General features: G+C 55.5%; 1 protein-coding gene across 1 annotated transcript in view; it reads right to left on the bottom strand.

Annotated features, from left to right (window-relative positions):
* Positions 1 to 776: 776 nt before the first annotated feature.
* Positions 777 to 23,950, bottom strand: part of ALX4 (ALX homeobox 4) — a 39,804-nt gene continuing 16,630 nt past the window's right edge. The window contains exons 2-4 of the mRNA XM_021684761.1: positions 9,794 to 10,104; positions 3,453 to 3,581; positions 777 to 1,106 (exon numbers count right to left, since the gene is read on the bottom strand). Coding sequence (XP_021540436.1) covers positions 777 to 1,106; positions 3,453 to 3,581; positions 9,794 to 10,104 — 770 coding nt within the window. The remainder of the gene's footprint in view (positions 1,107 to 3,452; positions 3,582 to 9,793; positions 10,105 to 23,950) is intronic.

Genomic DNA, 23,950 nt, shown 5'->3' with positions numbered 1-23,950 from the left:
TGTCCTCCCCTTGCAGTGTTCACCGAGATCCAGAGTCTGCGGGTGCAAGGGAGCTGGAACAAGCCCCTTCGGGGACGATCCACTCTCCTAGACGCCAGCATTGCTGGATGACAGCAGGATTCTTCAGCTCCAGCCCCTCTCCTGTTCTGTGCAGTGCTCCAGGTGGGTCCAGCGCAGGGGCCCGGCCAGGGTGGGTGGAGGTGAGGCGGGTGCCTTGGGCCCAGGAGGTCGGATTCCGTGGGCTTTTAGGAGGACAACGGGGCGATGGGAGGGGCAGGAGGCCAACTCTGCAGGACTCGGAAGAACAGAACTCTGTTCTTCAGACACAGTCACTGGCCCGGTGACCAGGGGACCACACGGCAGAGGGAAGGACGGACGTGACGGCATGTGGCCGTTGCTCGGTCTGGATGGGAAACTAGCCTTGACTCAACCCTCAAACCGGGCAGGGCAGAAGAGCAGGAGTGGGGAGAAAGGGTCTTCAGCTTATAATGGATGCAAAGCTGCAAAACTCGGCCACCCGGCTTCCTCCACGGCCTCCGGCCAGGAGTGGGGGCTCGGCCTCGGTGCCAGGGCGGGCGGGACCTGCTGCCCCCTCCCTCCCAGTGGCCCACGGGGCCTCACACTTGGGGTGGCTGAAAGTGCTGAGGGCCGGGCCCCTGGCCCAGGCCAGGTTCCTAAGGGGAAAGTTGAACGGGAGGCTGGGGGCCTGGGGAGCGTGGGCGTGGCCAGGGCCCCAAGGTGGGGGAGGGTGTGGGGACGGGCCGAGCGGTGCCCTGTCATGTGGCCCAGGAGATGGCCGCACTGTGCTCCTTGGCCTTCATGCGCAGGGCCGCGATGCTCGAGGTCTTGCGGTCCGGCTCGCCGTTGAGCTCGTAGCCGTTGAGGCCCGGGCTGAGGCCCGCTGCTCCAAACAGGCCTCCCATGTGTGTCTGGCCCACGTGGCCGCCTGCCCCGGAGACGCTCAGGAAGTCGGTGACGCCGCTGGCCCCGGAGCCGGGGGCGTGGGTATGAGGCGACATGCAGGCGGGCACCGGGTCGCAGGGGACCACACAGGCTGGCACTGGCGAGGCAGCCCCATTGTTGCCGATCCAGGATGGGTTCTGAATCTGGGGAGAGGGAAGGGAGAGCCGGCTGGGGCAGGGCTGCGGGGGGAGGGCACGTGGGGGGCGGGTGGCCGGCCCTGTCCCCAGACGACCTCTCCCCACTCACGAGCCCTTCGTTACGCTGAGATCATGCCCGAGTGTTTACCCGGAGCCTCTCAAAACCTTTATGGCCATCCAGACCTGGGAGGGTTTGGGTTTTGTGCTTGGCTCCCAGCAGGGAGAAATTGTTTTCAGGACCGAACTTCGAACTCCATCAAGGGCCCGGTGACAGGGCTGCCTTCAGGGCACAGCCAAGCTGCTGAGGGCGGCCCCGCCTCAGTCAGCTGACTTCGGAATTTGAGATGCAGGGGCCGACTTTCCCTCCCTGCGCCCTTGAAGGTCAGCAACTGTGTCTTACTCCCCTGTGGCTCCTCACCAGGCCTGGGGCATCTCAGGAACCTGAGAAATGGGAGCTGACCCCCAACTCAGAGAGCTTTGGCGTTGGGAACGTGGGCTCTGGGCTTGCAGGTTGTGGTGTGGAGGGGGCAGGGCTGGGCAGTGGGGCCTCATCTCCCAGTGTCAAGACCAGCGGCTGAGCTTCCAAAGGCTGTGTCCTCGAGGCTTCACAACTGGCTCAGGATGGAAGGGGCTGCCTCAGGACGTGGTGAGTGCCCACGGGTGGATGGATGAAGCCAGGCTGGATGCCCACAGGCCAGGGCGTGTGCATGTGTGTGTGTGTGTGTGTGTGTGTGTGTGTGTGATGCTCAGGCAGCACTTGGGGGTGGACTGGAGGCCGACCTGGGCTGGGGAGGGCCCGGGTGAGCAGGACCAGAGGAAACGAGAACTCTCAGCCCTGTGCATGCGATCACAGGGGGCCCTCAAGCAGCTTCTGCTGGCCTGCTCTCCTCCCCACCCATGTTTGTAGTCCACTCACATTGAAAGCCGAATGAGGGGGGACCTCCGCCCCCAAGTCCCACAGGGCATTGTCATGGCCACAAGAACCACTGGCAGATTGGCCTGACCACATTCCTCCTGCCTGGGGTGGTGGGGAATCAGCGGCTTTTCCCTTCCCCTCCGTCAGGAGGCATGTGATATGTGGTGTTGCAGGTGGGAGGGGTGAGCCCGCCCTGTGTTGGTCCCCTCCCCGCTCCCTCCAGCAGGGAGCTCAGGCAGCAGAGATCCAGACCCAGGAGCCAGGCTGGAGGCTCATCCTCCCAGGACAGAGGGCGGGGAGAGAGGAAAGTATGCAGCAGGAGCTGAGGATGAGGTGTGTGTGTGCGCGTGTGTGCGTGTGTGTGTGTGTGTGTGTGTGAGAGACACCCCACATTCCTCAGCCTCACCCCAGGCCTGACCCCTGACCCCATGGATCCCGGCAGGGGGAGGGGCAGAGCTGGTCTGGGGGCGGGGGGAGGGCATCCCAGGGGCCACGGGACAGCAGGGCCCTGGGACAGTGGGTCTTAAAGGAAACAGGAAGGCCTGCGCCACCGGCTCGCTGCTGGGTGGGGCCGGGCTTGGAGCTGAAGGCAGAGGCCATGCTGCCACGGCCACCAAGAGGCCTGAGGGGAGGGACCAGTCGCCTCTGCCGGGCAGGCTGTGGGGTGTGAGGAGTGGGCCCAGCTAGAAAGACATCTCTGCAAGTGCCCCGGTGTCGGCCACTGCTCACACCACTTCTCACCCCTTTGCATCTCTTGAAGACTCCAATGCCGCTAGAATGGGGCCAGGCTGACGGGACGGGACAGAGGAGAGGGCAGGTTGGGACACAGCCGCCTGGGAGAGCTCAGAGCTGCAGAGCGACCTTTAACTGGCTATTTAGTCCCCAGAGTACTTCTGTGTTGTCTAATTTCGGCCTTTCAACAACCTCACGAAAGAGTTGGGGTGGGTACTTTCATCGTGTCCAGTTTTCAGAAGACACCGAAGCTCGGAGAGCTCATGGCTTGTCTGAAGTGAGAAGGGTCTGGGGCCGGACTGAGTCTCGGGACTAAGACCTCCCTGTTCGCTAGAGCCCTGCCTCAAGCCCCCCAGCTTTCCGGACTTCGCTTTCCTAGGAGACACTCGGGGTGGCTCCTGATGGCCTGGGGGCCCTGGTCTTCAGCCTGCCTTGCTTCTGATGCCCACAGCGAAAGGGGCAAACATGGCAGAGGAGAAAGCCTCCCTCTCTGTCCAGGCCTGGCCCTCCCTAACGCCCAGCCAAGCCTGGGCCGGCACGTAGGGTAGGCAGAAATGGCCCCGGCCTCGCACATTCTGGGGCAAACAGGCACACACCTGCACTGGGCTTGATGAGTCCCATCTGAGGGGGGCTAGGCCCTCCTCTGAGATGCCCATTCCCGGAGCCAGAGGGGCTGGAGCCGGCCGCTCGGGGTTGGGACTTACCTGGGCGTAGTTCTCCGCTCGGGTGAGGAGGGGCAGCTCGTAGGCAGTGGAGAAGTGGGTTCGAACCTGCTGCATCTGCCCAAAACGCTCCCTCTTCCTCCACTTGGCCCTCCGGTTCTGGAACCAGACCTACAGGACAGAGCAGTTGTCATGGGGGGGTCAGAAGGTACACGTCATTCCCTGGAGCTCCCACCCATCGCAGCGCATGGTCTGGGCCATGGGGCTGCAGGGAAGGGTCTGCCTCAGCCTTTAGCTTCCAGGCTCACAATCTAGAACGAGCCGTGCTGAGGGTCGGGAAGGCGAGCTTAACCCCAACTAACCACAGTGTGCTCTTGGGCCAGACTTCGTTATTCCAAGCTTCAGAATGCAGAGCAGGCAAGTGTCGCACCCATGCGTCATGTCACTGGTCATCCTAGCGGTCATCTAACCAACCCCAGCACCGTGTGGCCTGGCCTGCCTCGGGCCACGGACTCCTGAGGGGAACCTGACAAAAGTTGTGACGGCTCCTCTCGAAAATCATTCTCTAGATGCTCACACAGTCTGGCCATAATTTCCCAAAAGCTCCGGGGTTCCCTGGGGCCTGTCTAGTGGCCCAGAATCAGAATTCCTACCTGTCTGAGTCCTCTCTGCAGCCTTCGTGTTGGAAAGTCTCCCCACTCGGGCCCCCTGTGGCAGCAGAGGCCTTCAGGGATGGCTTCGTGGAGGGGGGGCCTGGGGCCGGGCCCGAGTGTAGAAACAGCAGGGCACGCTCAGGAGACCCCAGGAGGCCCCGCTGCTCAGCTGGCCGGTGGTGGGAGAGAAAGACCCGTGGACGCAGAGGTCAGATTGTGGAGGGCCTTGATGCCCAGCCCGGGGCTTTGCTCTTGGTGTGGTCAGTAAAGGTGGCCACTGCGAGGTCTCATGCAGAGGGTGGCCTGACTCTAAGGAGGAGTGAAGACCCCCCTGTCCCTGAGCAGGGGCCGCTGGGGCATTGGCTGCAGTGGGGAGGGTGGTCTCTGAGCCAGGTGTGTGAGCTGTGGTCTCTGACGGGTGGGTGGGGGCTGTTGGCTCCCTTGCAGGAACACTTCTGACAGGCTGAGAACTTTCCCAGGCTTCATGGACAAGAGCTGGACTTGGGGCCTGCTAGCCCTGCACGTGGCTTGGGATCTGGGGCCAGGGTGGGGTGGGGAAGGGGGCAGGGACAGGTGGGAGAGGGTGTGAGGAGGGGAGGGGTCAGCTTCCAGACCAGAAATGGCTTCAGGCTGAGTCAAAGGCAGGCTTCGGAGTCCCCAGAGAGAGGTTTCTGTCAGCTGTGTCCCTGCCAGTGGACTCAGGTGCAAGTGGGCACACCCCAACGGCAGCCCACCAGCAGCCGAGCTGAGAGCACCGAGCATCCTCGGAGGAGGGAGAAGGAGCTGGGCCAGAGGCGGGGAGCCCCGCAGGGTAGCGCAGGGTAGCGCAGAGGCTGCTCCGCCTGTTCCGGCTTCCAGTGGAGCCGCGCCCCCGAGCGCCCATTCCAGCCCTGGCATTGCCACTGGCCTCGCTTTCTGTGTCTGCAAAATGGGGCCAATATCTGTACTGATGTCCTCACGGGGGTGGCGCCTCATAGAACAGCAGGTGAGAGATGATAAATGCTGTCACAGAGTTTCTGAGAGTACTGCACACTCGTTTATTTATAGCTCCTCACCTTTTTCTTGCTGTCTTTCGCTAAAAGGAAAAGAAGCTGGGATGTGTGTGACTCGTGTTAGTGTGGGGAGGGTGGGGGCAGGGAGCCAGTGTGGCGCTGCACCTCAGTTTCCTTCCCTGGTCCCAGGGATACATGCATGTGTGCACACGCACGCGCACGCGCATGTGCACGCACGGGCTGGCATTGCTTTGACAGTCATTCTGCCTCCCTGACTTGAGTCTGGTGTAGGAGACGCACTCAGCCCCTGCTCCAGAGCCTCCTGGGCCCCTTCTCCTCCAGGGGCTCCTGGGGCCCAGGCCCAGGCCGCCCGCTGAGAGCCAAGGGCGGATCGGGTCTCCTCTCTGCACCACTGAAACGGGATCCCCCTTTATCAGTGGCCTGGAATGGGGGCCGGGGGGCAGGATGAGAGAATGAATCAGAGGAGCTTGTTTTCATTTCATGTTTAATTTCCTGCAGGCTTAGCTCCGTCTTTCCGCTCCTTCCTCAGCCTCCCAGGGTTTGCTGGGGGGGAAGCCAGGGGGAGGGGAGAAGCCCACTGGAGGCATCAAGATATATGGCTCCATTCTTTCTTCGGGGGGTGGGGAGAAGGTGAGGAAAAGTGTCCGTGGCCGCCACTGTGGGGGGTTTGCCGGGAGCCCCGGTGGTGGGAGGCGGGAGCGGCAGGTGGAGGGGTGCTCCTGGAGATGTCCCGCAGGCTCTGGATGGGCTGGGGAGGCACTGCAAGGGGACAGGGGCGGCCGGTCCCAGAAGTGGGAGGAGGAGCACAGTGGGGGGAGATGGAATGTGGGGGCTGGAGCGGTGGTGGGGGTGCTGGGTTATCTGGGAAGACAGCTGAGCAGCGGGGGAGTGCGCAGAGATAACGCTGTCTTTGGGATGGGAGTGGAGGAGGGCCTGGCCCAGGGATGGAAGGGAGGGTTAAAGACCCAGAGACTTCGGGAGGCGGGAGGCGAGGCTGTGGGGCAGCAGAACCGCCCAAACCCTCTTCCCTTGCCTGCAGCACTGGGCCCCGTTCCTGCGCAGGGCTGGAGCTCTTCTGCTAAGTGAGCCCCGCGGCTCTGCAGTCTCAAGCCTCAAGCCCCCCAGCTTGGGTGGTGGCCGGACATCCTCACGGCCCCTCTGAGCTCACGGTGGAGGGCCTGGAGATGAGGCACGGCCGTCCTTCCATCTCTGGCCCCCGGAGCCTGGCGATCGGAGAGCTCCCCACAGATGCTCTGTGCCTCAGGGCTCTGCGGCCCCAGCCTGTCTCCACAGGACAACCCTAAGGGGGAGAGGGGACCACGAGGTCCAGCCTTCTAGTCTGCATGTCGCGCCCCAGGACCACCCCGCTCCCGGCCCACCCTGGCCTGGGCCTGCTCAGCACAGGCCTCTCCCCAAGGAACCAACCGTCTTGGCAGGGGCCTCAGTAACCGCAGCCCATCTGGGGCCAGGGCGGGGTGGCCCAGGGCGGGGAGGCCTCTGTCTTATTGTCTTCAGCACCAGCTGCGGAGATTGGAATCCCAGACAGCAGAGAGAGGCCCCTGCAGCCCCTGGAGCAGGGCCAAGCCCCGAGCTTCTTCCCAGGAAAGGTCCCTCTTGGAGCCGCCCACCCCCTCCCTGTCCCCAGCGCCACTCTATGCCAGGCACCTGGCTTCCCACCAGCCGAGTAGGGGCCCCGAACAAACCCAGCAGGGGCAGGCAGGGGGTTCCACCACCACTCCCCCCAAACCTCGGGGCACTGCCAGGCTCGATCCAGAGGTCTGACGCACATGGAGATCCCACCCACCCTGCTGCCTTTATACAAAGAAAAGTCTCAGAACAATATGGCCCATGTCCTGGCCGAGCCAACTAAAGTAAAAGAAACACTGGGCTGGAGCTCTGGAGTCCTGGATTCTAGTCTTAGCCCTGCCACTGAGTCACTGTTCCTGAGTCACCTGACCACAGGTGATCACGTCCCACCTGTGGGCCTCCTCCTACTTATTATCAAACGAGAGGACCAGATAGATGATCCTTTCCAGCACTAACGTTCTATATTCCTATGATCCTCCCCTTAGATGAGAAGATATGCAAACACATCAGCATTTCCCTTTCTGCCTTGGCTGCTGGGAAGCTCAGGGTTGAAATCTGTGCTCAGTGGCAACTATGATTATTAGCCTAGATGTTTGACGTAATTACCTGTCTATTTCATGGCACCGTTCTTGTTTTTAGATGAAGCTAACAAGTCTTTAATTGTAGCTGCCTCTACTCCATTTTGGAAGCAGGCATAAATGGGTGTGTGCGCACACGCAGAGGGAACACTCTGCTTTGGTTATGCGATGGCACCTGAAAAATGTTCTCTATAGCCCAGTGTCATTTCCATGGTTTGTCCTAGAAGCGCCATCCTTCTTTTGATACTAAGTGAATTCTACTCCCAGGCACTCCCATGCACTTGTAAGGAACACACACACACACACACACACTGTGCAAAGGATGGATCAGTCGATCCCACACGAACACGGTGCCTATAGGAATGTCCCATAACCAGCCACCCCCTTCTCCACCAGCTCCTTCAGTTCCTCCCAATCCAGGGGCTGGGCCGAGGCCACGTTCTGGGGTTACTGTCCAGACTCTGAGGCCCAGGGGGTCACACGGCGGCCTATCCTGATGCAAATAAGACAGCTGGTGCGTGAATGCTTGTGGAATGACAGGAAAGCCTCACCTGCCCTGCCTTCCTTCCCCAACCGTTCACCAGGCACTGGGCAGGAATAAGAGGGGCAGCCGGACTCCGGGAACTTGTGGCCAAACAACCCGACTGTTCACTCTGGGTACCTGCAGTTTCTGGATGGCTGCATATTTATGGTAATTGCTGGTCCTTTCTCGCATGATCCATTTTGAATGAAAACGTTTCTGGACGATGTTACAGAAGCTCTGCCTTGTTACACAGAACATGGTTGTGACTGATGCCTTAAGAACGCTCGCTGAAGGTTCCTTAGTGAACTGAGGCAGCAGGGGGCGCCCTTGGGGCCTGCGGATAACGGAAGGCTCTGTCCTGGCCCTGAACCCACATCTGAGCTGAGCTTAGCCCAGCTGAGCTGTGTTGCTTTAAAAAAAAACACAACCCAAGAACTGCTCTTCGTTCTCAAGCTGTTGACTTCCCTCACCCCACTGGAGGGGGAAAAACCGCTATCTGACAACACTTTATTTGCCATTCCTCACATGCTCTGGGATGGAAAAGTAGACTGAGCATGACATTTATTTGTGTGAAGCTGAAGCCTGAGCTTTAGTGCATGGATTTTGTCTTCTGTGTTTTGGGTACTCAGAGGTCTTTGCTTCCTCTCTGGTTCTTTTCTTGCTGTAACTTCATGCGAGGAGGGAGGACACACCTCTCTGGACAAAAGAGGTCCACCAATCTACAAATATTTATTTTTTGCCCTCGTTGCTCTGAGTTCAGCCTTCTCTATTTGGTAGGAATATAGTGATGAACAATCAGACAGTACCTGTCTTCAAGGAACTCACATCATAGTGAGAGGAGATAAACATAAAATAATTTAAGCCAGTCATATATTCTACAAAGAAAAAAAAACAGGACAATGTGGAAGAAGGTGATCTGATTTGCTTGTGTTGTGTTATGTTGGTTTGGGATGAGTTGGGTTGTGTTGTGTTGGCTGTGTTGGTTTAGGTTATGTTGCATTGGGTTGGGTTCTGTTGGATTGTGTTGAGCTGTGTTCGGTTGGGTTGACTGTGTTATTTGGGTTCTGTTGGGTTGTGTTGAACTGTGTTAGGTTGGGTTGACTGTGTTGTATGGGTTGTGTTGGGTTGGCTGTGTTGCTCTGGGTTATGCTGCCTTGGGTTGGGTTCTGTTGGGTTGTGTTGAGCCGTGTTGGGTTGGGTTGACTGTGTTGTTTGGGCTGTGTTGGGTTGTGTTGGGTTGGCTGTGTTGCTTTGGGTTATGTTGTGTTGGGTTGGGTTCTTTAGGGTTATGTTGAACTGTGTTGGGTTGGGTTGACTGTGTTGCTTGAGTTGTGTTGGGTTGTGTTGGTTTGGGTTATGCTGCCTTGGGTTGGGTTCTGTTGGGTTGCATTGAGCCATGTCAGGTTGGGTTGACTGTGTTGTTTGGGCTGTGTTGGGTTGTGTTGGGTTGGCTGTGTTGGTTTGGGTTATGTTGTGTTGGGTTGGGTTCTGTTGGCTTGGGTGTTCTGGTGGCTGGATAGTGGTAGGGGGCTACTGCTTTAGCCACGGTGGTCAGGAAGACTTCACAAAGGAGGTATATTGATTTGGGAGCTGAAAGATGGAGGAGGCAGCTATCCTGGGCAGAAAGAAGAGCCAGGTTGTTCTCTGTTTCTGCCCATTGGACTGCTGTGGATGTCTTTAGGTCTATCCTGTTTCCTTCCTAAGAGATAGGCCTTCGAGGGCAAAGATCAGTCATCTTCTCCTTTGTGAAAGGGCCTGGACACTCACAGCACACAGAGCCCAGGAATATAGCTAACAGGCGACCCTCCTTCTTCTGCCCCTGCTCCTGCCAGAGCAGGAGGCCTGATAGTCAGGTGGGTAAAAGCAGACTGGCCCTGTTTGGAGCAAGGGTGTGAGGGGCAGGCTGTCCTTGGACTGAAGTAAAGAAAGCCCTGGTGCGGTTGAGGGACAGTCAGGCAGTCCCAGCTTTGGCCACCAGCCCAAGGGCAGGCCCTGCTATCCCAGCCTCTCCCCAGCTGCCCTCACTGACCTGCACGCGGGCCTCGGTGAGGTCTGTCCTCATGGCCAGCTGCTCCCGGGCATACACGTCGGGGTAGTGGGTCTTCTGGAAGACCTTCTCCAGCTCCTCCAACTGGTAGCTGGTGAAGGTAGTTCTGTTCCTCCGCTTCTTGCCCTTGTTGCTCTCGGAGTCAGCCTTCTCCAGCGGGCTGGGCAGCTCGGCGCTGGCCCGGTCCTGGGGTGCCTTCACTCCAGCCTCCTTCACACTGAGGTAGCTGCTGTCCATCCCCACGGTGTCAGAGTCCGGCGGCAACTCTGGCTCACCCAGGGAGCTCTCTTTGGCTGAAGGGGGAGGAAACAAGGTCAGAGAACAATGACTGAACCGAGCAAGAGAGGAGGGAGGGACAGGGAGAGCCCTCCCCTGCCATTCCCCTGTCAGTGTCACACTGGATGCGAGGGCAGGAGGCCCTGGTTCTAGTCCTGACTTGCCATTAACATGCTGTGTGACCTTGGGCAAGTCCATTTCCCTCTCTGAGCCTCGTTGCCATCATCTCAGAATGGACCCCTTTTACCACCAACGTAATATGACTCTGGGTCAATCTGATCTCTTGGACCTTTAATCCCCGCCCCCACTGATCCTGGGCTCCTCCTTCTAGAAGGATCCCCTTTGTCAGAACTTCTGCTTTGGGCATTGGGAATGCTGACCCAGTGCCTCAGACACCCAGGGGAAGGGAAAGCTAATTCAGCAGCCATGTCTGGCCCAACAGGGCAGGGGCAAGGAGGAGGCCAGCGTCGAGGCAGACAGGAACGCCCTTCCTATCCAGGCCTGATCCTGTTTGGGCTCAGCAGGAGCTGAGGAGATCCCCCCACCCCGCCCCGAAGAATCCAGCGTGAGGGGTCACGCCCCTCGCCCTCCACAGGTTTCACCTACTGTCCACGCAGGGTCCGGCCTGCTCCAGGCAAGTGGCACATTTACTAAAGAAGCAGGGCGGGCGCCTGCGTCCCCAGGATGCTGACGTGTGTGCCCCACTAGATTCACACTAAGCTCGAGGCCTGGGCCCACAGCCACTGCCATCTGCCAGGATGGGGCTCCACTGGTTGATTCCTAGATGTCCAGAGCTGGAAAGGACCAGTGGATCTATGTAAGTCAGGGATGAGGAGGTGGAGGCCAGCAGGGGGAGAGAGAGGCAGGGAGTGACCTGTCCACACCCAAATGGACCCGTCAGCACCCTGGGCAGACACACTTGCCTCAGAGTCAAGGTTAGAACGTGGACTCTGGAGCTAGTGGAGGAGGGTAGGACTCCCACATGTACCTCGCTCTGGCTGTGTACTTGGGACAGCTCACTTAACCTCTTTGTGCCTCAGTTTCCCCCCTCTATAAAATGGGGATGAAGATACTTGTGGGCTCTTCCTCCTGGCATACTGTGGGATTAAGGAGGCCAACAGGCAAAGCCCTTAGCACGGCGCCGGCTCCGTAGGTTTCTGCCCATATTGGAATCCCCAGTTCCAGTGTGGACTTCCGAGCAGCAGAGGACGTGGACCCTGGAGAAGTCTTCCCAGCAGGCGGGCCCTCCCAAGAGCATCTGGGTGCGGGAGCAGGTGCAGGCCCTGGCCTGGTGTCCAGAGACTGGTGTGAGCCCTTCTCTGCGCCGCCCCCCCCCCCGGCCCGTGCGGTAATGTACCGACGATTATTAATAAGGCTTCCGGGGAGCACTGGAGAAGGCCTGCACACGTACAAGCTCTGACTGTCGCAAGCACGCGTGGCTGGTGTGAGCACCTCTTCTGGGAACAGGTCCACGCGGCGGGCATCAAGTGTCGGGACGATGCTGCTGGCTCAGGTCTCCCTGCTCCGTCCGCATCCTGGCGGCTGAGGCCTCGGGCTGGCTCTCCTCCCGAGCTTTGCGTGTGCCCTGGGAAGGCACGAGGGGCAGCTGCCTGCCATCCCCACCTCTCTCTCCAAGGCCCCGACGAAGGGGGTGGAGGTGAGTGCCCGGAGCGGGCGGATGTGCACACGGCATCGGGAGGGGCCATGTGCAGGACGCCCACGTGAGCCCGGGCACACGCAGACCGCCGCGGTTTCGGTGACAACGTTATGCAAACTGCAGATGGCAGCCGGGCCAAGAGCTTTCAGCAAAGATATTTATCTTGCTGGCAGACAAACAAGTTTTATGTTTTGGGTTTTTTTTAAGAGAAGAAATCCCACCCAGCCTTACCAAAAATAAACATCTCTGTTATGCAATTTCCTGGAGGCCAGACTGGGGGGCAGCCCCTGCCCCTCCTGCCCCCTCACTGATCTCCGGGCCCCATCCCATGACCCCATGGACCCTTGGAGTGTCCTCTGGCATCCGGCCTGGGATTGGGACCACCCCACATAGCAATAGGGGCTGGGCCGCATGGGGAGCTCCGTGTTGCAGAGACCAAGGGTTGTAGGGATGAGCTCAAGCTCCGAGTTTTAACTGGGGGGAACTCACACCAGAGAGAGCAGGGAATGTGTGCTAGTTAGTGACAAAGCACGGCCTCTAGCCCCCGGCTCTGTCCTCTATTCCTACCCTGTGGGCTTGGGGCCTCTTCCCAGGGAGAGAAGGGTAGGGGCAGAAGGCAAGGAGCGCACAAAATCAAGGAGTCCTGCTTTGCTCCTGGGGGCAGGAGGACCAGCCTCTGAGGATGAGGAGGGAAGCCCCTCAGTGCTGACCTAGTTCCAGGCTTAGCTGGTGGGGAGGCAGCAGAACATCCAGTCTTCTATGGCAAGGAGTAAGAATCCAGTTTCTCAAACCTCCAGCCACCCACTGAGACCAAGCGAGTGGGGGAGAAATGGGGAGTCAGCACGGGGTGGACAAAGACCGCCGGACCAAGAGTTGGCAGATCTGCTGTTGGTCCCAGCTCTACCATGATCTGCCCGTGACGGCAGATGACTCTTCTCACATCCCAGAGTCTCCTCTGCAGCTGGAGGTTTGATGGTGCCCCTTCTGGAGTGGGGGGAGCAGGCAGGGATGTGTCACCGCCTCGGCCCTGTGGAGTGTCCCTCCTGCCTCAGTCACCACCGGGGCCTTCCCTTAGGGTCTGGAGCGGCGAGAAGAGGGGAGCAGGATGGGGACCGGTCTGTGTCCAGGCAAACGTCGGCCAACTGGGAAACCTTAGAGATGGAAGGAATTCTGGCAAACTGATGCTTCTGGCTCCTCAAAGAAGAGGGAAGAGAGCCTTCCCATCTCAGTCTTCACTACTGATCATTTTGCTTTAAATCGGGAGGCTGGGTCTCTAATTTAGATTCCCCAAGGTCCCATGGACGACTGGTCAGAATGACAAGCCAAGACTCTCACAGGTGCTCAGTCTAAGGATCCCAGACTTGGGGTGGGAGGGGAGTCTATTTCAAACTCCTTCCACCCTGCAGCTTCTCCAGCAAGGGGGCCACACGGCCTGTGGGGACAGAGAGCTCCCTGAGCTCCAGCCCATGTCTGTGTCTTGGAGGTACGGCTCACTGGTCCTCGTTCCAAGTCTCCAGGGCCCTTCCCCGAGACGGCTGCCACACCTCCCAGAGTCTTCTGTCCTCCTGTCTCAACAGCTGGGGTTCCCACTGCTGTTCCTCAGGTGGCCCCAAGTTTAATAAGACTGACACAGGGGGCTGCCAGGGACGGGCTGCGTGATGGTGCTGGCCCCTGGGCAAAGCCAGCAGTTTGCTCTCCAACCGAACAATCCTGAGGAGCTGGGTGAAGAATCAGGTGGGTGGCCCGAGGCCTGGGTGCTTGGTCAGGATCCAGCTCGCCCTGCAGTGCCCTCCTCGACAAGACAGCCGCTGGAAACACAGGAGCCCACAACTCATGCTGAAATACTCTTGAGCAAACCCACTACCACTGACCCCCTTGGTCTCCCTCACCTGCACCTCCAGCCACCTGCCTGGAATGCCTTCCTTTCCAGCTGACCTGCACGATCCCGTCAAACACCAGCCCCTCCAGGACGTCCTCCCAGACTGCGACAACCATATAGACTCCTCTGTCCCCTGCTCAGCCTCTCCAATTACTGCCTGTGTTTCTGACTGGTACATAATCAAGCCCTGAGTGTCCCTTTCCTCCTATAGCACATCAGTTCCCCGAGGGTTGGAACCTCATGTCACGGACCCTGGGCTTAGCCCAGGATGGGGCAGACGGCAGATGTGCAGTGAAAAGTCGCTGAAGAATAAGCGAACAATTTCTAACAACCAAATACTGCTGAGCTCTCACTCTGGGCAGCTACCTTCGTGTGCCCGCCGTGTTTCGGCTACGCGCTCTGGAGCTGCCTGCAGAAAGTGACTGCTGAACCCCCGAGTGAACAGTTCATCCTGCTGGACAAGGAGGAGACAGGTGGCTAGGATACGTGAGGAAGAGGCTCACATTCACGAGTGAACTGTTGGCAGCAGAAGTAGCAGGGGGAGATGAGATGGCCGGAGACAGGACCAACACAGACAGTGAAGGATGTCTCCACGTGGGGCAGGAGGGAACAGGGAGCATCAGGGAAGCAGACGGAGAAGCAAAGGGATGGGATTCCTGGCAGGGGCTCTAGAATGTAAACATCCAGGGAAGCCAGCCCAGGACCTGCCGGGAGCCAGCTCCACACCCACCATGAGGCCGCAGTGGGGTAAAGGCCCCTGGGAGACCCTCCGCTCGCCCTGCTTCTGGGCCAGGCTTCTTCAGGGATGACAGCCCTGTGCCGCCCGAGGCTGAGCAGCAACAGAGCCCCCCTGGGCCAGGCCACCTGCTTGCATCTCCGGCTTCCCCCCTGCCCCTCCTTCCCTATGGACTCTGGGCTGGCGCCACGCCGATGCCCCTTCCACAGCGCGGAGGGGCCCCTGAGAGGGCTCTGTCCCGGTCTCTGGGGCCCAAGAAATTGTCATCCTGATCTGCAGCTTCCCAACAGAATGTCCTGAGGTGGATATAAATCCCAGACGACCCAGAGGAATGAAGCAACGCGCGTACAGAAAACACCCAGAGCGCTCAGTGGCTGCCCCTCCGAGGGTCCACGCGCAATGGCAGCCATGATGGGGCAGCACGCCCTTCGAACCACCCCAGGTAAGTATTTCCATCAACCACTTCTGGTGAAGTAGAAGCATTTGGTTCGAGCGTATATTCCGAATCAGGAGCCACAGAAGGGCCTCCAACCTCTGCCTGAACTCCGAGAAAGACAAGCGATGGAAAACCTTTCTTCCTTCCCTTCCCCTCTGCTTGTTGTCCTGGTTCAACCCAATGACGTCACTCTAACCTAGTCTAACCTTTTTTTTTTTTCCTTTGATACAAAAGCCCTTAGAGATTTCCGAAGGTGACCGTGTGTTTTTTTTTTTTTATGACTGTGATTTCAAGCGTGTGCACTTCTGAAGCGGGGAGGCTGCTGGAGGCCTGTGTGTGTGCATTCCTTCTGTGTGCCCGGATGTGCGCCCGCAGGCATGGGGCACAAGCCTGCAGTTGTGAATGGGTGTGCGGAACACATGTGTGGTTGCCTGCAGACAGTCTGCGGAGTGAGCAGGCCCACGGGGCTGAATGCAGGCCCACAAGTAGGATGTGTGCTGCTGGGTCTGGGGATTTGTGCAAGCGAGCGTGACTTTGCAGGTACACACAGGTGAGTACGGACGCGGGAGGGGTGTGTGTGTGTGTGTGTGTGTGTGTGTGTACAGTTGTGCACGGGCCTGTGCATACGGGTGTATGTCTAAGGGTCTGAGTAACTGTATCCTCCATGGTTTTGATTGCATCTATTTTTCCTCCAAACATGTGCTTCGTGGGGGACATGCCGCTCGCTCTGTTCTCGGGTGAGCCGGCTTGCACACCCTGTGGCAGAACGCACTGCGCCGATGTAATCTCCTTAAACAAAACAGGCCAGCGTGAGGCCCTTTCATGCTATTTAAAGGGCACCGACTAAACCCACTGCTGTCCAAACAGTCGTGTGGGGGTAGGGGCGAAGGTGAAAGGTTAGCCATTGATCACAGACCCGGCCCACCTCCTCTGCCCCTGGGCTCTGTGCAGAGCTCAGCCTGGACGTCCCTGGTTTAGCTCCAGGCCTATAACTAATGCCGAAGGGGCAGCAGTAACTGGGGAGACATTTCAGCGGACGTGGTCTCAGGCGGTGGAGGCAGACCGGGTCCCTGCCCTCGGGGAGCTGCCGATCTGCAGGGGAGAGTGGGAGGTAGACACTCGGGGGCTCAGGCCGGCCACCCACAGGTGACGTGGGCACCCCTGCTCACCCACGCAAGCTCTAAACATGCCTCTTTTTTTTTTTTTAAGATTTTATTTATTTATTTGAGAGAGAGAGAATGAGAGAGAGAGAACACATGAGAGGGGATAGGGTCAGAGGACGAAGCAGACTCCCTGCCGAGCAGGGAGCCCGATGCGGGACTCGATCCCGGGACTCCAGGATCATGACCTGAGCCGAAGGCAGTCGCTTAACCAACTGAGCCACCCAGGCACCCTAAACGTGCCTCTTAAAACACAGAAAGTCTGAGACACTGGCACAGACCAAGGGAGGCCAAGGAGACCTGCGGACCACATGCGGTGTGCTGGATCGGGTCCTGGAACAGTAAAAGGACATCTGGGGAAAAACTAGTGACCTCTGAATAAAGGGTGGGATTTAGTTAACAGTAATGCGAAAGGAGGAAAAAAAAAGTGGGCAAAACATCTAAATAGACACCTCCCCCGAAAAGACCTTCAGGCGGCAAAAAAGCATGAAAAACCCTCCGGACGGATTATCCAGCCAGGAAATTTCAACTAGGACCCCCATGAGATAGCCCCACGCACCGACTGCCACGGATGTGAAAACCCGGACGGCGCCAGGTGATGACCAGGACACAGAGCCACGGAAAGTCTCCCACGTCGCTGGTGGGAAAACAGAGCAGCAGTTCCATAATTAAACCCACACTCCCCACGTGACCCAGGGACGCCACCGCGCGGCATTGGCCCGGAAGACATGAAGACTGGTGTTCAGGGGAGCAACACCAAACCTGCGTGCAAATGCTTATGGCAGCTTTGGCCAGAATCACTCCAAACTGGAAACGACTCAAATGTCCTCTAACAGGTGAATGGGTAAGCAAACTGGAACTGCCATGCGAGGGGAGAGGACTCAGAGATGAAAGGAACACAGAGAGTGGCACGAATAACTCTCAAAAGCAGCGTTATGGTTCTTAAAAGACGCCAGACTAAAAATTTACATATGTATGACTCCGCTTATTTATCACAGGACATCCTGGGAAAGACAGCAGCAGAGGATGGAGAACAGATCACCGGTTGCCAGGGGCTGGGGAGGGGGAAGGCTGGAGCAGAAAGGGCTGGGGTGTGAGTACATGAATCTGCACAGGGATGTAAGATTCATAAAACTATACACGCCCCAAATTTTAATTTTGCAGCATGTTATTTTAAAAACGAAAGACACGTAAGCTATAGAGAAAATACAAAATTGCATTTCTTTTTTTTTTTTTTTAAAGATTTTATTTATTTATTTGACAGAGGGAGAGAGAACAAGTAGGCAGAGAGGCAGGCAGAGGGAGAGGGAGAAGCAGGCTCCCCGCCGAGCAGGGAGCCCGATGCGGGGCTCAATCCCAGGACCCTGGGACCATGACCCGAGCCGAAGGCAGCGGCTTAACCGACTGAGCCACCCAGGTGCCCCACAAAATTGCATTTCAATATGTTACAGAAAAACTAATAAAAAGTTTGTATGTCTTCACCCAGAAATCCCACTTCTAGGAATTTATTCTAAAGGAATCATTATGGATGGGCACAAAGAATTTGCTAGGGAGAAAGTTCATTATGGCATCATTATATAGAAAAACCAAAAATAACCAAAATATCCAGTAACAGGAGATTGGTTAAATAAAAGATGTTATTTCCATAAATAGGAGATCCTTCCTGATATTTGTTATTCTGCAAAATGTTTCTTTCTTGGCCTTTAGCACACATTATTATGTATTTATTGGGGATTTTTCCCCCTTTTGTTTATTATCTCTCTCTGCCTTCCATAAAATGGGGAGTATATCTGAATATATTTGCTTTGTCTACCCCTGTCTAACACCTGCTATCGTGGCTGGCATGCAGTAGGTATTCAATAAGCATTTGATGAACAAATGAATGAAACCGGTATTATAAAAGGATAGCATTTTAGTATCTGGAAGGATGTTCGCATGTTATAGTAAGTAAATCTCATCTTAAAAAAAAGTGGAGAAGGGGTGGAGTATCTGTCCTTAGAAAATTCCAGAAGTTTCTAGAGGTGGGAATACAGGTATATGGGTTGATTTTTGTTCCTTTTTTTTTTTTTTTCTGGTCTGAGTTAATTTTCTATTTGTCCTACCACGAACAAGAACTGCTTTTATCATTTTAAAATACTGTTTGAAAGCAGCGATTAGAATCCTGAAAGATGACTGCTTTGGTAGGGTGCTGGACTCTGCTGTGAAGTTTTGGGAGGTGGGAGATGAGCACCAATAGGGGTGGGGTGGAGGAAGGGTAGGGATGCTTCAGAGAAAGTCCCTTTTGGGGTGGGGATTGGCCGCTGTCCTCACAAACTGGGCCCCTTATGACTCTGAGTTCTCTTAGGTACTGGAAGCCTCCAGACACAGGCTTAAGTTCACCTCCTAAAGGGTTTCTCTGCCTTCAGGCCCACTACCCTCAAATACAACCAGACACATGCATCTGATTGTATCGTGACCTTCCCTAAAGGCTTTCACTGGTTCCCAGAGCTCTCACTGGGATTGCCAAATAAAACACAGGGTGCTCAGTTAAATTAGAATTTCAGAGAAACAATGAATAATTTTTAGTATAAGTATGTCCTAAAGATTGCATGGGAAATACTGACAGAAAAATTATTCATTGTTTATTTGAAATTCTAATTTAACTGAGCATTCTGGGTTTATTGTTAGGGTTGTTTTTTTTTTTCCCCCCTGAATCTGCCAACCCCACAAATCAGGCTTACTGTGGCATTCATGATTCCCCAGGCAGGACTGACCCCTGGCTGCTTCATAGACTCATATCCTCCCACCCTCCACCTTGTTTCTAGTCTCGCAGAGCTGCTTTCACTCCCCCAGAGCGCCACACGAATTTAATAATTATCTATGTTCCACATGGAAAAAGGTTAAAAATCAATCAGCTAAGTGAAGATAAGCCAAGAGAAGAAAACGATAACACTCACACATACACACACACCCGCGGGGACATATTTTTTCTTACACTTTTTTTTTTTAACCTAACACTCTATCCTGGACATCTTTCCATGCTGTTCTTGATTCTTCCATCACACCATTGTTAATGGCTGCGTATGATTCCACCACAGGGACCAACTCTGTGGTTGGTCCAATCCCCTGCTGCTGGGCACCCGGGTTTCTGATTGAAGTGATAACAGCCCCTCGATGAACATCCTCGTAGTTAAATCCTTCATACATCATGGTGATTACGTTAGAAGAAGCTCCAAGAACTAGAAAAACTGGATTACATCATGTTCACATTTGAAGGTCTCTGATAAACACGGCCAAACTGCCTTCCAGAACCGTGACACTCCCCTCAGCTACCAGCGTGCCCACCTGCTACAGGAACAGGGCTGTCCTAGCGTGTTAAAAATCTTTGCCAGTATGATAAATGAAGTGAGATCTTGTTTGAATTTACGTTTTTATTACTTGCAAAGTTGAATCTTTCATTTGTTAGGTTCTTTCTTCTGTGGATTGCTTTTACTGGAGTCCCAAGGTTCGGTGTGAGGATGCCCTTTCTCCCTCCCCGACCCCAGGGTTGGGCTTACCTCTTGAATACTGAATTCCTTGCTTTCGAGCGCTCGTGTCGGGGCCTGTCCCCCACTCGAGTGTGTGAGCGGTTCAGAGCAGGGCGTCCCTGATACACTGCTGGGGGCCTGGGCTCCTTCTGCCTTTGGGAGCTCTGTACGTCCTGCTGGGGGGTGATCCAGGGCACCTGCAGGGAAGGGACCAGGCCACGGGGCTGGGCTCCAGACCCAGGTGGGCCTTGGTCCCTCGGCTCACACTGTGGTGGCTGTGGAAGCAGGGTGGGATAGAAGGCTCAAAAACCCACCTAGCCACAGGGACGGGCATAAAGGACCACAGGCAGCCCTGCTGCCTCTATGATCCTGAACAGAACTTCTGGCTTCTCTGTGTCCTCATTTCAACAAGTATTGCCTGACTCCCTCTCAGGGAGTGGGGAAGGGGTTATGGAGGGGCACAGTCCCTGTGGGAAGTCACAACTGAGGAGGAGTCACCAGGGGACATGATGCTCAACCACAGGGCGAGGTCCCCGGTCCCCTGCCTGCTGGAAGGTTCTAGAGCCCCACTCCCCCGCTGACCAGGATCAAGGCTGCAGTTGCTCGTTTTGCCACCAGGAGGCACTGCAGTCCCAGTGAAGTTCCTCAGGGTGGAAGGTGGTCCCCCAGGGCCCCAAGCTTGATGAGGTTTCTAGAAGTCTGCTTGAAGACCAAGGCCCGACCTGGGAGGGTTGGCCAGACGAGCAGCTGTCCAGCCCTACTATGTGTCTGCCACCCTCCTAGCACCCCAAGGGACACAGAGATGAATGAGATGGGTCCCTGTCCTTCCCCACAGAGCTCATTCCTCCTCCAGTTCTGGGGGTTTTCACATTCTTGACTGATTTCAGCCCCCTCAAAATTCCCACTCAGTGGCTCTCCTGAGCATCCTCACTCCACAGACGGGCAAATTGAGGCTCAGAGAGAAAGGACTCACTGAATGTCCCCAGCCACTGAGTGGCAGTTTATTCCCCAAAGTCGCCTCCCTTCGTGGAGACCCTGGGGAATCCCGGGTCCCCCAGTTGCTTGTGAAGGAGCCCTGTGGTCCCACTCCCAGAAGCTCTCTCCGTTCTTCCCACATGGGCTGGGGGATGGTCTTCTTCTGGCCCAGAGGATGGAGGGGGCTTCCCAGAGCCGAGGAAGAAAAAGAAACCAGCAGTGCGCTCTCCCTACAAGCCAGTGATAGGGCCTTGGGCTTGACCCAGGTCCAGGATGGAAACTGAGGCTGGTGGGAGTAAATGGCTTGTGTAAGAACCTACAAGGGGTCGGAGGCAGAGCTAAGGTTCAAACCTTCTCTGCGGGGCTGGGACGGGGCAGCTGGGAGACAGGGTCAAGACGAAGGAACAAGACCCAGAGTCCCAGGAAGCCGCTCCTCTCGGCTGCCTCTATAGCAGCCCCAGTATGTCCCGCCTTCAGCTCGGGCACTGGATAGAACTCTCTTGAACATCTGCGACCTCCAATGGGGACCCAGGCCTTTTCTCGGGACCTCGGTTTTGGGGTCTCCTCCATCCCCCAGCTTGCACCCCATTAATTCCCCCCCCCCAGCACTGAGTCTTGTTTTGCATTCATTCTCTGCTAAATACTGAAGGATTCAGAGGAAGGAGGTGTGTGTGCCAACTCACTCTTAAACAGTGCAGGACACAACAGGTGTGTGTGTGTGCATATAAATCAGCACACGCATGTACACCCAGAGAGCCTGCAAGAGGGACTGAGAAGGACACAAATACGGTAAGACGTTAACATTTGGGGACTTGGTGCAATGGGAATTCGGGAAGTCTTGGTACTCTGCTTGTAACTTTTCTCTAAGTCGGAAACTGTGCCCAAATAAAAAGTTTTTAAAAAGAAGAAGTATGTGGATAATGCTGTATCGTATATTTGAAAGTTGCTAAGAGAGTAGATCTCAGAAGTTCTCATCCCAAGGAAAAAAACTTATTGGAACTATGGAAGGTGACAGATGCTAACGAGACTTACTGTGGTGATCATTTCTCAACATCTCCCAGTACCAAACCATTATGTTGTATACCCGAAACTGATAACATGTTGTATGTTAATTTAAAATCGCAAGGCAGATGCCACCTCTGGGGACGAACCTTGCTTCCCCAGCCCTCTGGAAACCCTCCCTTCCATGGAAGCGACGGGTGACCCAGTTGGAGCACGTGATTTTTCTAGCAGCGTTTCTAAGACCTGTAGGAGGCATATTTTGTTAGCCGAGGTCAAGCTACCGCTGGAACTTAAAAGTAAAAGAAGTACTTTATTTTTTGAGGCCGTTATAATTTCAGCTTTCTTACAAGTGGTATGAATGAGGTAGGTTTCCTTGTAGCCAAAAAAAAAAGGAACGATAAGAAAGCCACTGACAATAGCTAACACATGGGCGCAAGCCAATAAATGGCAGATGAATGGATAAGCAAACAACGGTGGTCTCTCCATACAATGGAATAGTATTCAGCCTTAAAAAGGAAGGAAATTCTGACCTATGCTACAACATGGATGAACCTTGAGGACATGCTGATAAATGAAATAAGCCAGTCACAGAAAAACCTCCACTCATCTGAGGTACCTGGAGTGGTCAAGTTCACAGAGACAGAAAGTAGATGGTGGTTTTCAGCGGCTGGGGGGGGGATGGGAAGTTAGTGGTTCGCGGGTACAGAGTTTTGCTTTTACAAGATGAGAAGAGCTCTGGAGGTGGATGGCGGGGATGGTTGTACAACATCACTAATATATTTAATACCACTGAACTATGCACCTAAAAATAGTTGTTAATTATACTTAATTAAAATAGTTTTAAGATGGTAAATTTTATGTTATGTGTGTATTTTATCACAAAAAAATTGAAAAAAGAAAAGAAAGTCCCCTAGTCAGTGTCCCTTAGGGCCTTTGTCCTGGCTTCAGCTCACTCTATCCGGGGCTAGGTCCCCTCCACCTCCCAGCCTACACCCCCAAATTCCTTTTCTTGTCCTCTCCTGATACTGTGTCCGGGTTTGCATCTGTTCATGCCCTCATCCCTCGGTTCACTCAGGTGTCCATTCGTGGAGTGCCTCCCCTTGGTCGTGACCTTATGGAGGGGAGAGACAGGTAACGGTGGTCAGTTGTCCCAGGACCCAAAGGGCAAGAGCCCTGCGTCCTGGGCACAGCGGGGTCCCCAAGGAGGAGTGGTCAGTTCTGCTTGAAAACGTCAGGGGAAGCTTCATGACGGCGTGGCCTTGAACTGAGTATTGAAAACCAATGAAGTCTTGGTAAGACCTGTTACATTTTAAAGTAAAACAGGACACTTCCAACTCTCCAGACTAGGCAGGTCCTAATTACCAGGGAGGAGCCTTAGACAGGGGCCTCCCCGCAGGGCTGGGGACAATAATAAAAACAATCACATAATCCCTCTGAGCAGTACCAACCCATCCACTATTTCACGAAAAGCCCACTTATGATTGAACATGGAACATTACCTCCTGATATCTGCTACAGTGGTGTGGGGGTCTTGACCTCAGCCAGAACTCACACCCCCCTGTTAGCTGCTCCTCAAGGAGACTGGAAGTTTCCCAGCTTCTCCCTTCCAGGTCCAGCCCAGGTCTCAACCCTAAGCTCGGCCTCCCATGCCTGGAAGAGATCCTGGCACCTTTTTTTTTTTTTTTTAAGATTTTATTTAATAATTGACAGAGAGAGAGAAAGAAGCAGCAGAATAAGAGGGAGAAGCAGACTCCCCGCTGAGCAGGGAGCCCGATGCGGAGCTTGATCCCAGCACCCTGGGATCATGACCTGGCCAAAGGCAGACGCTTAACGGACTGAGCCACCCAGGCGTCCGAGATCCTGGCACCTTCCAGGGGAAAGGGGGCTGGCCAGAGAAGCAGGTATAGCCTCCCAAACTCTCCCCTCCCCCCAGCAAGAAGCCCGAGAGCTCAGGGTCCACACTGGGCCACCCCCCACCTTATAGGGAGGATGAGGAAGCCCTGAGCCCATCACACAGCCTGTTAGTGGAGGATCTCCATTTCCTGACTTCAAATCAGCCCTGTGGTCTGTCTGCCCATTGTCCCTCTCCACCTCCGCCAAACCATACAGCCTTGGGCTTGTCCCTAAACATCTCCCACAGAACCCCTCTGAGCCTCCATTCCTCCCCTTAACAGGGCGAAAACCTGCATCCCCTGCACCCCACCCCCCACCCCACAAGAGACGCTGAAATAGCACTTTCAGACCCAAAGCAGGCCAGGCGGAGAAGCTTAAATCCTGCACTCAGTGAAATGAAATGAATGAGAAATCTTCGGAGTCCGACAGACTTGATTTCTGATTCTGTCACTTATTTGCTTCACTCACTCACTCATTCATTTGTTCATTCATTCATTCAGCAACATTTCTGGAGCACCAGCTATGTGCATGCCAAGTTCTCAGTGGAGGAAACACAAAGTCCGATAAAGAGCCCTTCCTTCAAAGGCCCACAGTCATGAGGGAGACCGGTTACGGTGTA

The sequence above is a fragment of the Neomonachus schauinslandi genome, chromosome 11 (assembly GCF_002201575.2).
Source record: "Neomonachus schauinslandi chromosome 11, ASM220157v2, whole genome shotgun sequence".
Lineage (NCBI taxonomy): Eukaryota > Metazoa > Chordata > Mammalia > Carnivora > Phocidae > Neomonachus > Neomonachus schauinslandi.
This window is presented reverse-complemented; position numbering and strand designations above follow the sequence as displayed.